Source organism: Sinocyclocheilus grahami, unplaced genomic scaffold, assembly GCF_001515645.1.
Source record: "Sinocyclocheilus grahami isolate Dianchi unplaced genomic scaffold, SAMN03320097.WGS_v1.1 scaffold340.1, whole genome shotgun sequence".
Taxonomy (NCBI): domain Eukaryota; kingdom Metazoa; phylum Chordata; class Actinopteri; order Cypriniformes; family Cyprinidae; genus Sinocyclocheilus; species Sinocyclocheilus grahami.
The window spans coordinates 1,248,787-1,261,430 of NW_015505519.1; the positions used below are offsets into that span (position 1 = coordinate 1,248,787).

The 12,644-nt window shown below is 36.5% G+C and overlaps 1 protein-coding gene across 2 annotated transcripts in view; it reads right to left on the reverse strand.

Annotated features, from left to right (window-relative positions):
* mmut (methylmalonyl CoA mutase) overlaps positions 1-12,644 on the reverse strand; it is a 48,239-nt gene that overhangs the window by 10,502 nt on the left and 25,093 nt on the right. For both annotated transcript variants that reach the window (XM_016295815.1, XM_016295816.1), the window contains exons 9-12: positions 11,488-11,603; positions 10,347-10,478; positions 4,934-5,081; positions 1,953-2,120 (exon numbers count right to left, since the gene is read on the reverse strand). In XM_016295815.1, coding sequence (XP_016151301.1) covers positions 1,953-2,120; positions 4,934-5,081; positions 10,347-10,478; positions 11,488-11,603 — 564 coding nt within the window. The remainder of the gene's footprint in view (positions 1-1,952; positions 2,121-4,933; positions 5,082-10,346; positions 10,479-11,487; positions 11,604-12,644) is intronic.

Below are 12,644 nucleotides of genomic sequence, written 5' to 3' on the forward strand. Positions count from 1 at the left end.
CTTTATGAATGGGTAGTTGAATCATTAACTCAGATTCGTTTAAAAACGCAGGTTCATAAACAAAACATTGCTGTGTTTACTTGAAGACGTGCAGCGGCTCAGCTATGACTGTAAAACTATTTCATTAACAAAATAGAGCAAAATCAGGCAATATTGTTATAGTCAGACAATGTAAGTCACTTAATATTAACTTTTTATTTATTGAACTGTTGTATTAAATTAATATCACATTTACAAACTCCCTTAATAGTCTTTTTAATAAAAATGTAATCTTTCACTCACCTTTCATCGCGATCTCACAAAGTTCCATTATAACCAAGGAAGCTCTCTACACTGCATAATGAATCTCTTATTTACATCGTGTCTTTGTTATAATGAGAGGATTTATGAGTTTGCATCAGGTGTTTTGAGCAGCGAGTGTATTCTGATTAATGTTGCATTCAAGGAATCAATAGATATGTCTGCGATACATTAGGCTACTCAATGCTGCAAAAACATGTTGTAGAAACCTATGAAGCTGTCTTGAGTGCAAACACAAATATGCTGATTGGGACAGTCACACTGGTGCTCCTAAATATTTTTTCATATTCGCACGTAGTAGTTTTCAGTCACAAATGCGACTGAAATGGTCACATTGTAGAGTCATGGGGGGATGGGTCGCGATTGCGAAATGGGGGGTGGAGGGGGGGCTGCGGCAGATCGTGGGGCCCCCAGATCTCTAGCGACGCCCCTGCAAATCCATGTATCATTACACCCTAATATATATATATATATATATATTTTTTTTTAGGAACTCAGTTTATCATAATGAGTCTCTAACAAGATATCCACTAATGGTAAATTAATGTTATTATAATATAATTATTATATCATTTTATTACTATATTAATTTAAAAAATCTTACTGGCCACAAACTTTTGTATGTAAGAGTATTTATATTTTACACTAAGGAGCAGCATTTGCATTTAAGTTTTACATTTTTCATTAGTTAATGCGTTCAGCAGGAATCAAACCCATGGACTCGGTGTTGCTGTCACCATGTTCTAAAATACAAGAATCTCTTATATACAATATGATCTTCTTGCTACTATAAAATAGTCAAAATACTGTATAGCGACCTATACGTGCACATCAATTAAATTGTATATGAATGCAGCAGGAGTTGCACCATTCACTGAATTGCTAATTATCAGTGAGCTCACATGAATTGAATTCAATATTAATATGGCAAAGGTCAGACTGCTTATTATATTGATTTTGGATCATTATGTTGCTCTGGAGGCATAAGTGGCCTGTGCTGTGTGCCGTTGCCAACAACCCTTAATCAAGCTAAAATCAATGTAATTATGGGGCCTTTCATGACTTTCTGCTTTATTAATCAATAGAATAAGGTAATCTGATTTTTTGAGATGAGATTCAAAAATTTAACGATTAAGATAAGAAAAAAATTTGACGTTTCTGCCACAAAAAAGCTGTTTCTTATCTTTTCCTTACACATTATGAATGGTAAAAGTTCAGTTGAGTCTAATCTACATCACTGTCAAAACATAATGATCAGGTTCTGGACAGATAATCTAAGTTGAATGTTGTCCATGTCAAAACAAAGATAACAGCTCCCTTTGAATTTTTTTATTTTACAATGTAAGGCCATCTGAGGTGTAGACAATATATTTCAAGAGAAATCGAAGAATGAACTGTTGTGACGTCATTTCGAACAAAATCAGTCAAAAGTTTTCATTTTTGGGTGAACTATCCCATTAAGGCAAAGTAACTACACCAGCTACTAACTGAAAAAATTACTTCAAAGTTTTTGACTTATTTAACCTCAATCTTCATACTCCCGTTTTCTTTGAAACGGGCAGATTTCACAGAGGGATTTATTGCCTGTGTAGTTATTCTCACACTGTGCCTCTGCTCATATGTCCAGCTGTCTATCAGGAGGCAGTTGTTACCTGTGGCGGTATGACCCCTCCGCAGATCACCATGATATCGGGTCGGTTGAGGTTACGCAGCTCTTTGATGAGTTCGGGCACGAGGGTCTTGTGTCCAGCTGCCAGTGTGCTGACACCCACGCAATGTACGTCTGCATCCACGGCCTGCTGGGCGACCTCCAGCGGGGTCTGTCGTCATGGAAACGGACACAAGCATTAAGGCTTGTTTACATCAAGAACAATAAATAAAATCATAACTATATCAGCCTCCACATCAACGCAAAATAGCATTCCGTATATTATAAGCAAACACTGCACTTTTGTCATCTGTCGCATTAAATGCATGAGCTGTTTAAAGCAGGATGGATTCTGATTGGCTGTCTATGTTTTTATTATTCACTGGCTGGAATAAAATCATTGTGAAAATGATTTCAGTGATATAGTTCCTCTGTGCTGTTATTGTTATAATTGTGGTATGTGGACTCTTCTATTCTTTTAAACCTAGAACAATTTTTAAAATTATATTTTTATCATTGTCGTTAGGGGCAAAGCACCGAAGGTGCGAAGGCACCTATTGTATCCGTTGTCTTCCGTTTCTTCTGCTCTTGAGTCTATGGCAGCCCATAGAACCACTTGCAGGAAAGTTATGAAATTTGGCACACTGATAGAGGACAGTCTCAACAATAACCATAGCTAATTTGGAGTCTCTAACTCAAACTCTCTAGCGCCACCACTTGTCCAAAATTTCACTCATGTTTATGCTTTTTTTTTTATATAACTTTTGAACCATAAGGCACAGAAGGAAAATTTGCTTATAACTTCTGATTGGTTTGGACAAAAATCACAAAACTGGTCTCATTTTGAATTTTGTCATAAAATGCTGTATTCTACGAACGCATTGACGAATCATTACGAAACTCGATATGCATCTTCAGCACCATGCCCTGATGGTACTCAAAAAGTTTGGGGGGTATAAAAGTTATAATGAAATATTCAAAAATGCTAATAACATTTGCTTACATTAGCCTATTGTAATGAGACTGATGTTGATAGATTCCTTGGATCATACCGAGAACATCGATACCAATTATGCCATAATTGGCCGAACTTCCTGTCCGCCATTTTGATTCATGTTGAAAACCTACTTTTTTTAACTCCTCCTAGACCGTTTGTCCGATTTTCACCAAATTTGACTCGGATCATCTTCAGACCAAGCTGGCAAAAAGTTAAGGATTTCGTGTCGATATACTATATAACTTTTGAACCATAAGGCACAGAAGGAAAATTTGCTTATAACTTCTGATTGGTTTGGACAAAAATCACAAAACTGGTCTCATTTTGAATTTTGTCATAAAATGCTGTATTCTACGAACGCATTGACGAATCATCACGAAACTCGATATGCATCTTCAGCACCATGCCCTGATGGTACTCAAAAAGTTTGGGGGGTATAAAAGTTATAATGAAATATACAAAAATGCTAATAACATTTGCTTACATTAGCCTATTGTAATGAGACTGATGTTGATAGATTCCTTGGATCATACCGAGAACATCGATACCAATTATGCCATAATTGGCCGAACTTCCTGTCCGCCATTTTGATTCATGTTGAAAACCTACTTTTTTTAACTCCTCCTAGACCGTTTGTCCGATTTTCACCAAATTTGACTCGGATCATCTTCAGACCAAGCTGGCAAAAAGTTAAGGATTTCGTGTCGATATACGAAACGGTTATCGTTTAGCGCATCAACAAATTTGCTGGAAAGATGCCAAACTGCATCTAAGGCTGTATCTCTGCAAAGCTTGGACATATTTACACCAAACTTTGTATGTGCTATTGTCACCTCACACTGACCACACCACATCAATTTGGTAAAGAGTGATACAACATTAATTAAATATTATGAAATTTCCAAAAATGCTAATAACTTTTGATTGCATTAACCTATTGTAATGAAACTGATCTCAAAATATTCCTTAGGTCAGGCCGACAACAGACATACCAATTATGCCATAGTAAGCTTAACTTCCTTTCCGCCATTTTGATATATGTTGAAAACCTACTTTTTCGAACTCCTCCTCGACCTTTGGTCCGATTTTCACCAAAATCGAGTCAAATCATCTTCAGACTGTGTTGACAAAAAGTTATGGATTTCGTGTTGATAGACAAAACAGTTTTTGTATAGTAACGCAACAAATATGAGGCATGATGCCAGACTACATCTGAGGCCGTATCTCTGCAAAGCTTTGACATATTGACACCAAACTTTGTGTGTGCCATTGTCACCTCACACAGAACACACCACATCAATTTGATAACAGCGCCACCTGTTGGTCAAACGTGATAAGCCATTAATTCAGAGTAATGATGCTGAAAATTAAGCTTTGCCATTACAGAAATAAATTACATTTTATAATATTTGGAAATAGAAAAGTGTTATTTTAAATTGGAATAATATTACTGTTTTTACTGTATTGTGTTACTGTATGCAGCCTTTGTTAGCATAAGAGACTTCTTTCAAACACATTAAAAAAATCTTACCCCAGCATTTTAAATAGTAGCGTATATAAACCCTCACACTTTTTTTCACTTTATACCTAATAATCTAATGCAGAAACAGTTTTGTTCAGGATGGTGCTGAGTATTCATGGAGCACAAATGAGAGATTTTGACTTATTCTGAAAACTGTAGAGAAGTGGGAGCTTAACTCTGAGGTATGCATTTGATCTGCTCAGTCATGGATTCAATGTTTTGATGTTCATGGCTCAGAAAGGATCTCTTAATTGATGATTGACTCTGCCCTTAAAGGAACACTGGGTGCTAAAATGTGTGAGATAAATACACATAAGACAAGTTGAGCTCCATGAGCTGATTTCTTGAGCATCTTTAACACAAAGATGACTTTCTGAGAAAATATATTTTTAACCACATATACAGAGAAAAACTCTTTTAAATAGAAGATCTAAATGCAGCATCACAGTTACAGCATCTCTCTTACCTGAAAAAGCGGGCCGACGTCCACATCAAACCCAAGGTCTGCAAATCCAGTGGCAATGACCTTTGCCCCTCTATCATGACCATCCTGTCCCATTTTGGCCACGAGTAGACGGGGATTTCTGCCTTCATGCTTTTTGAACTGTATGACTCTAAAAAACAAGAACACACAGCATGATGGCATCAAATTACTGACGAAGTTTCAAATACTTTTATGGGTTTAGAACTATATGATGGTAAGTTATTTTTTGGGTGAGCTACTCCTGTAAAGGACAAAACTGTGGTTGGTTACATCATATACTTTCCTAAAAGAGTTACTTTTTTTCCAGTGACTGAAATAAAGCCGTTTTCGGTAACTGAATTAAAGTTGAAATAAAACATAAATCTAAGATGAAAAACACAAAATAATCTTCAGATCTTCAGGCTGTAAGATCTGGATCTTTTGTAGGTTTAGTTTTAAATATTTATGGTGTAATGTTTGATTTTTACGGTCTAACTCTCTCATCAGTTTTGTCAAACTAAGGTCACATTGGGGCGGAGAGATGTGCTTTAATCAGACTGCACAAAATCCTTAAGACACACAAAGACAGAAATACAGTGGAATCTCTGAGCTTTTCTCCATCTGAGCTATCTCTATTTATCATCAATTTAGCAGCTAAAGCTAAATCCAGTTACATTTAGTGTTTTTTGACAACAACAATAATGATCCCGTAAGGGTCAAAAGGATGTTATCAGGCCGAGCCATGGGTTCGGCTCTATTGCAATAAAAGATTAAATGTCTGAAATGTTATTATTGCTCAATGCAATATTTTAATATTAGGTTGTACCATATTATATATATATATATATATATATATATATATATATATCATAATATCAATTAAAAGTGTTCTGTAAACTTTAGTTTTTAGTTGTTTTTATTGTTGTATTGTTGTATTTTTGTGTTTTTATTGTTATATTTACTAAAATATCATTTAAACTGCATATATATGAAGAGTTCAGATGCAAAAGCCTCTAAAAGCCATCTTGGTCAAAAATGAGATAATGATACTGAGTGAATGCTCTCCACACACAGCATATGTTCATCAAGTACTTTCACTTCAAATGCGCTAAATCCCAGCCTCAACCCATTCAGAAGTACCAGTATTTGCATAGAAACCTATACATAGTAGTCAGAAAGAAATGCTAATTTTAAAGAAAAACATCAGATGTACTTAGAGGCTTTTGCATCTGAGCTCTTCATATATACATATATACATACATACATACATATAGTGCTGCTTGAAAGTTTGTGAACCCTTTAGAATTTTCTATATTTCTGCATAAATATGACCCAAAACATAATTAGATTTTCACACAAATCCTGAAAGTAGACAAAGAGAATCCAATCAAACAAAGGAGATAAGAATATATACTTTGTCATTTATTTATTGAGAAAGATTATCCGGTGTTAAATATTTGTGAGTGGCAAAAGTATGTGAATCTTTGCTTTCAGAATCTGGTGTGACCCCCTTTTGCAGCAATAACTGCAAGTAACGTTTCTTGTAACTTCTGATCAGTCCTGCACAACGGCTTGTAGGAATTTTAGCCCATTCCTCACTTCAACTCTGTGATGTTGGTGGGTTTCCTCCTAGGAACTGCTTGCTTCAGGCCCTTCCTCAAAATTTCAATTGGATTAAGGTCCGGAATTTGACTTGGTCATTCCAAAACATTAACTTTGTTCTTCTTTAACCATTCTTTGGTAGAACGACTTGTGTGCTTGGGGTAGTTGTCTTGCTCCATGACCCACTTTCTCTTAAGATTCAGTTCTCGGACAGATGTCCTGACATTTTCCTTTAGAATTTGCTGGTATAATTCAGAATTCATTTTTCCATCAATGATGGCAAGCCATCCTGGTCCAGATGCAGCAAAATGGGCCCAAAACATGATACTACCACCACCACGTTTCACAGATGGTATAAGGTTCTTATGCTGGAATGCAGCGTTTTCTTTCTCCAAACATAACACTGCTTATTTAAACCAAAATATTCTATTTTGGTCTCATCTGTCCACAAAACATTTCTCCAGTATTCCTCTGGCTTGTCAACATGATCTTTAGTAAACTGCAGATGGGCAGCAATGTTCTTTTTGGAGAGCAGTGGCTTTCTTCTTGCGACTCTGCCATGAACACCATGGTTGTTCAGTGTTCTCCTGATGATGGACTCATAAACATTAACATTAGCCAATGTGAGAAAGGCCTTTAGTTGCTTTGAAGTTAGCCTGCAGTCCTTTGAAACCTAGTGGACTTTTACTCGTCTTGCTTTTAGAGTGTTCTTTGTTGGCGGAGCACTCCTGGGGAGGGTAACAGTGGTCTCGAATTTCCTCCATTTGTACACAATCTGTCTGACTGTGGATTTGTGGAGTCCAAACTCTTTAGAGATGCCTTTGAAACCTTTTCTAGCCTGATGAGCAACATCAGCTCTTTTTCTGAGGTCCTCAGAGATCTCATTTGTTTGTGCCATGATACACTTCCACAAACATGACCAAACTTTGATAGATCCCTGTTCTTTAAATAAAACAGGGCACACACTGACACCTGATAGTCATCTCACGGATTAAAAAGACAGAAAAAAACAGCTAATCCTAGAGATTCACATACTTTTGCCGCTCACAGATATGTAATTTTGGATCATTTTCCTGAATAAATAAATACTTCATATAAAAACTGCATTTTGTGTGCACTTGTATATATATATATATATATATATATATATATATATATATAGTAAAATAAAAAAAATATCCACATATGACAATTACACACACACACTTTTGACTTAAATATACATTTCCAACAGTCAAGACCATATCCAAAACTTACACAATACACATTTATACACAATTATTTAAAACTATTGTAAAATAAAAAAATATATATGTATCTATATATGACAATTATATGTAGTTTATACACACACATATATATATACACACACACACACACATACATACATACACGTGTGGTTGTTGACATGAAATTTTCACCAGATGTCGGTAACAACCCAAGTAATCCATACATACAAAGAAAGCAAAACAAATAAGTTCAGAAATTAAGTTCTGTGTAATAAAGTAGAATGACACAGGGAAAAAGTATTGAACATATGAAGAAAGGGAGGTGCAAAAAGGCATGGAAAGCCAAGACACCAGCTGAAATCTATCAGTAATTAGAAAGCAATCCTGCTCCTTGTCAGTGGAAATTAATATTGGTTCAGTCACAACTGATGGCCTATAAAAAGGTGTCTCATGACCAACGTGTCACACAAGAAACATTTCATGATGGGTAAAAGCAAAGAGCTCTCTCAAGACCTTCGCAACCTTATTGTTGCAAAACATACTGATGACATTGGTTACAGAAGGATTTCTATACTTCTGAATGTTCCAGTGAGCACTATTGGGGCCATAATCCGGAAGTGGAAAGAACATAATTTCACCATAAACCGGCCACGACCAGATGCTCCTCGCAAGATTTCTGACAAGAGGAGTGAAAATAATTATCAGAAGAGTTGTTCAAGAGCCAAGGATCACTTGTGGACAGCTTCAGAAAGACCTGGAATTAGCATGTACAATTGTTTAAAAGAAAATAATATGTACAATAAGTAATGCACTCAACCGCCATGGCCTGTATGCACGCTCACCACGCAAGGCTCTATTACTAAAGAAAAAGCATGTTGAAGCTTGTTTAAAGTTTGCTGCACAACATTTAGACAAGCCTGTGAAATACTTGGAGAATATAGTCTGGTCAGATGAGACAAAAAATTGTACTCTTTGGATGCCATAATACACACCATGCTTGGAGGTCAAATGGCACTGAACATCACCCCAAAACATCATGGTGTAGCACTGGCAAAATTCATATAACTGAAGGAAGGATGAATGGAAAAATGTACCGAGACATTCTTGATTAAAATCTGCTGCCATCTACCAGGATGATGAAGATGAAATGAGGGTGGACATTCCAGCGAGACAATGATCCCAAACATAGCCAAGGAAATTTGAATGAATGATGCATTTATATAGCGCTTTATTGTGTATTTTTGTACACCCAAAGTGTTTTACAATCATGTGGGGGGGGTCTCTCTTCAACCACCTCCAGTGTGCAGCATCCACCTGGATGACGCGACGGCAGCCACAGGACAACGGCGCCAGTGTGCTCACCACACACCAGCTACAGGTGGAGAGGAGAGAGAGTCATAGAGCCAATCAAGTGGTTGGGGATTATTAGGAGGCCATGATTGACAAAGGCCAAGGGGGCAGTTTTGCCCAGAACACCGGGGTTACACCCCTACTCTTTACGAGAAGCACAGAGAGTCAGGACCCTTGGTTTAATGTCTCATCCGAAAGACGGTGCTTTTTGACAGTATAGTGTCCCTGTCACTATACTGGGGCGTTAGGACCCACGCAGACCACGGGGTGAGCACCCCCTGCTGGCCTCACTAACACCTCTTCCAACAGCAACCTAGTTTTCCCAGGAGGTCTCCCATCCAGGTACTGACCAGGCTCAACCCTGCTTAGCTTCAGTGGGCAACCAGTCTTGGGCTGCAGGGTGATATGGCTGTGGCTCTCATTTGGTTTCAGAGAAAGAAAGTTAAGCTGCTAGAATGGCCCAGCCAATCACCTGACTTGAATGCAATAGAAAACCTATGGAAAGAACTAAAGATTTGAGTTCATAGAAGAGGCCCATGGAACCTTCCAGATTTGAAGACTGTGTGGAAGAATGGGCCAAAATCACACCTGAGCAATGCATACGACTAGTTTCTCCATACAGGAGGCGTCTTGAAGCTGTCATTGCAAACAAAGGCTTTTGTACAAAGTATTAAATACATTTCAGTAAGCGTGTTCAATACTTTTTCCCTGGGTCATTCCATTTTATTACACAGAACTTAATTTCTGAACTTATTTGTATTGTTTTCTTTGTATGTATGGATTACTTGGGTTGTTACCAACATCTGGTGAAAATTTCATGTCAACAGCACCTTTAGAAATATATTTACTGAGAAAAATGGTGATGTGTTCAATATTTATCTTACCCGCTGTACATACATACATACATACATACATACATACATACATACATACATACATACATACATACATACATACATACATACATACATACATACATACATACATACATACATACATACATACATACATATTCACACACACACACACACACACACTTTTGACTTTAATAATATACATTTCCAACAGTCAAGACCTGAGAAGGACCAGTTTTTGTCCACTTATTTGGACATACTACTCATTTGACATACTGATTTTAGCATACTATATAGTAGGAAAGCAGGCATATCTGGATGTGGAGAATGAGTAGAGTTCCCGAAAGTGGTACTCCATTTCAGGAATCTGCAAGCTCCTACCTGTTGTGCGCCAGCACTATCTCCTCGTGCTCGCCGAATTCACTACGGTACGCTCCGCTCACCATGCGCGTGCTGGCCTTGTGCTCCCCAAAAACAGATTTCATGGCATCTGTGATCTCCCCCACCGAACACCTACAGAATCCAACAGAATCCTTTAATCCACACATAATCACATTATATCATGCAACACAATTCCTGTATTGTTGTTTGGATTGTTATATGATGGAATTTGTGTTTGGAGTGCAGTAAAAAATTTGAAATAACATTCCATATGTTCAAAGCCCAATCTGCTGCTGAGAAACACCAGCTTCGCATTAAGCTGGGCAAAACACAGACACTTCCACTAACTCGAGCTCTTCCAGCTGGACTTCCAAAAGCAGGAGTGTTTATTATATGCGAAAAATCAAAGAAAAAAAAAAGTTGCCAGGATATTCTGGACTGGAAACCCACAGATTTGCATGAGAAAAAAGTATAGAACTCATTTCAGTGATGAAAAAAAAATATATAATATAATACAATGTAATATCATATAATAATATAACATAATATATAAATAATTGCACCTTTTAATCTTACAAGTCTGACTTTGTTTCTAACAATTCTAAGAAAAAAAGGCAGAATTGCAAGATATAAACTCAGTGTTCTAGTTTTTTCTAGTTTACAACTCACACTCATTTACCTCTCGCTACGCTGTTTTTTTTTCTGCCAAGGTAAAAACATAACAATTTTGAATTTTTCCCCCCCCCAGAACTGCAAGTTTATATCTCGCAATTCTGAGTTTAAATCTCTCATATCTCAGAATTGCTAGGAAAAAATTCTGAATTGTGAGATTTATTTTTTTTGCCACTGTACTCTTTGCAAATATGGAGGTGTAATCTCATCTGAGTTTCTTGTTACAGATTAATAATTATGCAAATGATTAGATCTAAAGCTAATAAATACACTGATAAATAATTAATAATCTAATGAGCAATAAAAGAAAAAGCAACTGACACTAATTCTTCACACAAATAAGTGACACCCTAATATTATTTCAGGTTCAGGATTTGAATAAACCTTTTGTAAAATGCGTTTGCTTTTTGGTTGAGATGCAACCATTTTCAAAAGTTCTCTGTATCCGGACGCATGAAGCCGAACCCACCGGGCACTTGCAGCCTCCACGGCGAGCTCCAGCAGGTTTCCATCTCTGGTACGTGCACACTGTTCAATCGCAGCCAAGCACCTCTTCGCCGCCTCTGCATCCCTGCTTTCTCTGACCTGCAGTGCAATCACAGCTTCATTACAATGACCCTGGATGAGCCAAACCAGGAATCAGCTCAGAGTGTATAAAAAAACCAGGCGACATCCACTTGAAATCATGTAGATGGAGATGTAAGAGAATATAAATACATTGTGGGGAAAAACCATCTCAGAAAACACTATATACAATACTATTTACTATCAACTGAACTGCTTTAAATGCTGTAAAAGGGGTGGCTGAACTGTGAAGGCCAAACGCAGAGAAACTGTGATCATTCCTATCTTCTAGCTTGTGCTAATAAAATGCCAAAAATGTAATTAACCAAAATAAAAAAAAGTCCCACAGGATCATCTGACCATCTACATCATCTTTATTACACAAAATACATACATAAAATTAAAAGACTTCAAATAAATCTGAAATATAAATGGAGCTATATAGAATATATAAGTAAAAACTAATAAAACTATATAGAACAAAAAAACAAACATACAATGCACATAACATAAGCGCATAACAAAATTACTAAAACTATAAACAAAAATTAAAATCCAAAATATTAATAAACACATATATTACACACACACACACACATACACAAATATATATCTGTATCTAGACACACACACACATATATATATACATAAATAGTTGATCTAAATTGGTATTATCTAATTGTGTACTGAAATTTAACAGCTGACAGCTGAAATTCATGACATTCGTGACATTCTAATTCATTTCATGTGAATGGGGCGTCAGTTCTTGTCATGTTTTATTAGCATTTTCTAAACTATAGTGAATAAACTGTGATAATGTGAGAAATGTTGAAAGTGTCTAAATAAATTTTGGTTTGACTATATATATATATATATATGTGTGTGTGTGTGTGTGTGATACTAAAACCCATACTAATAATACTGATGCCTTTGCAGAATATAAAATGGCTCATAATAGCATATATTTTATATTCTCAGAAGAAAAAGAATTCATAAGAAAATGTCTTTTCAGGCAGTAACATTTAGCTGACCTGTCTGCCCTCTCTGTCTGGTCAGCCGGAC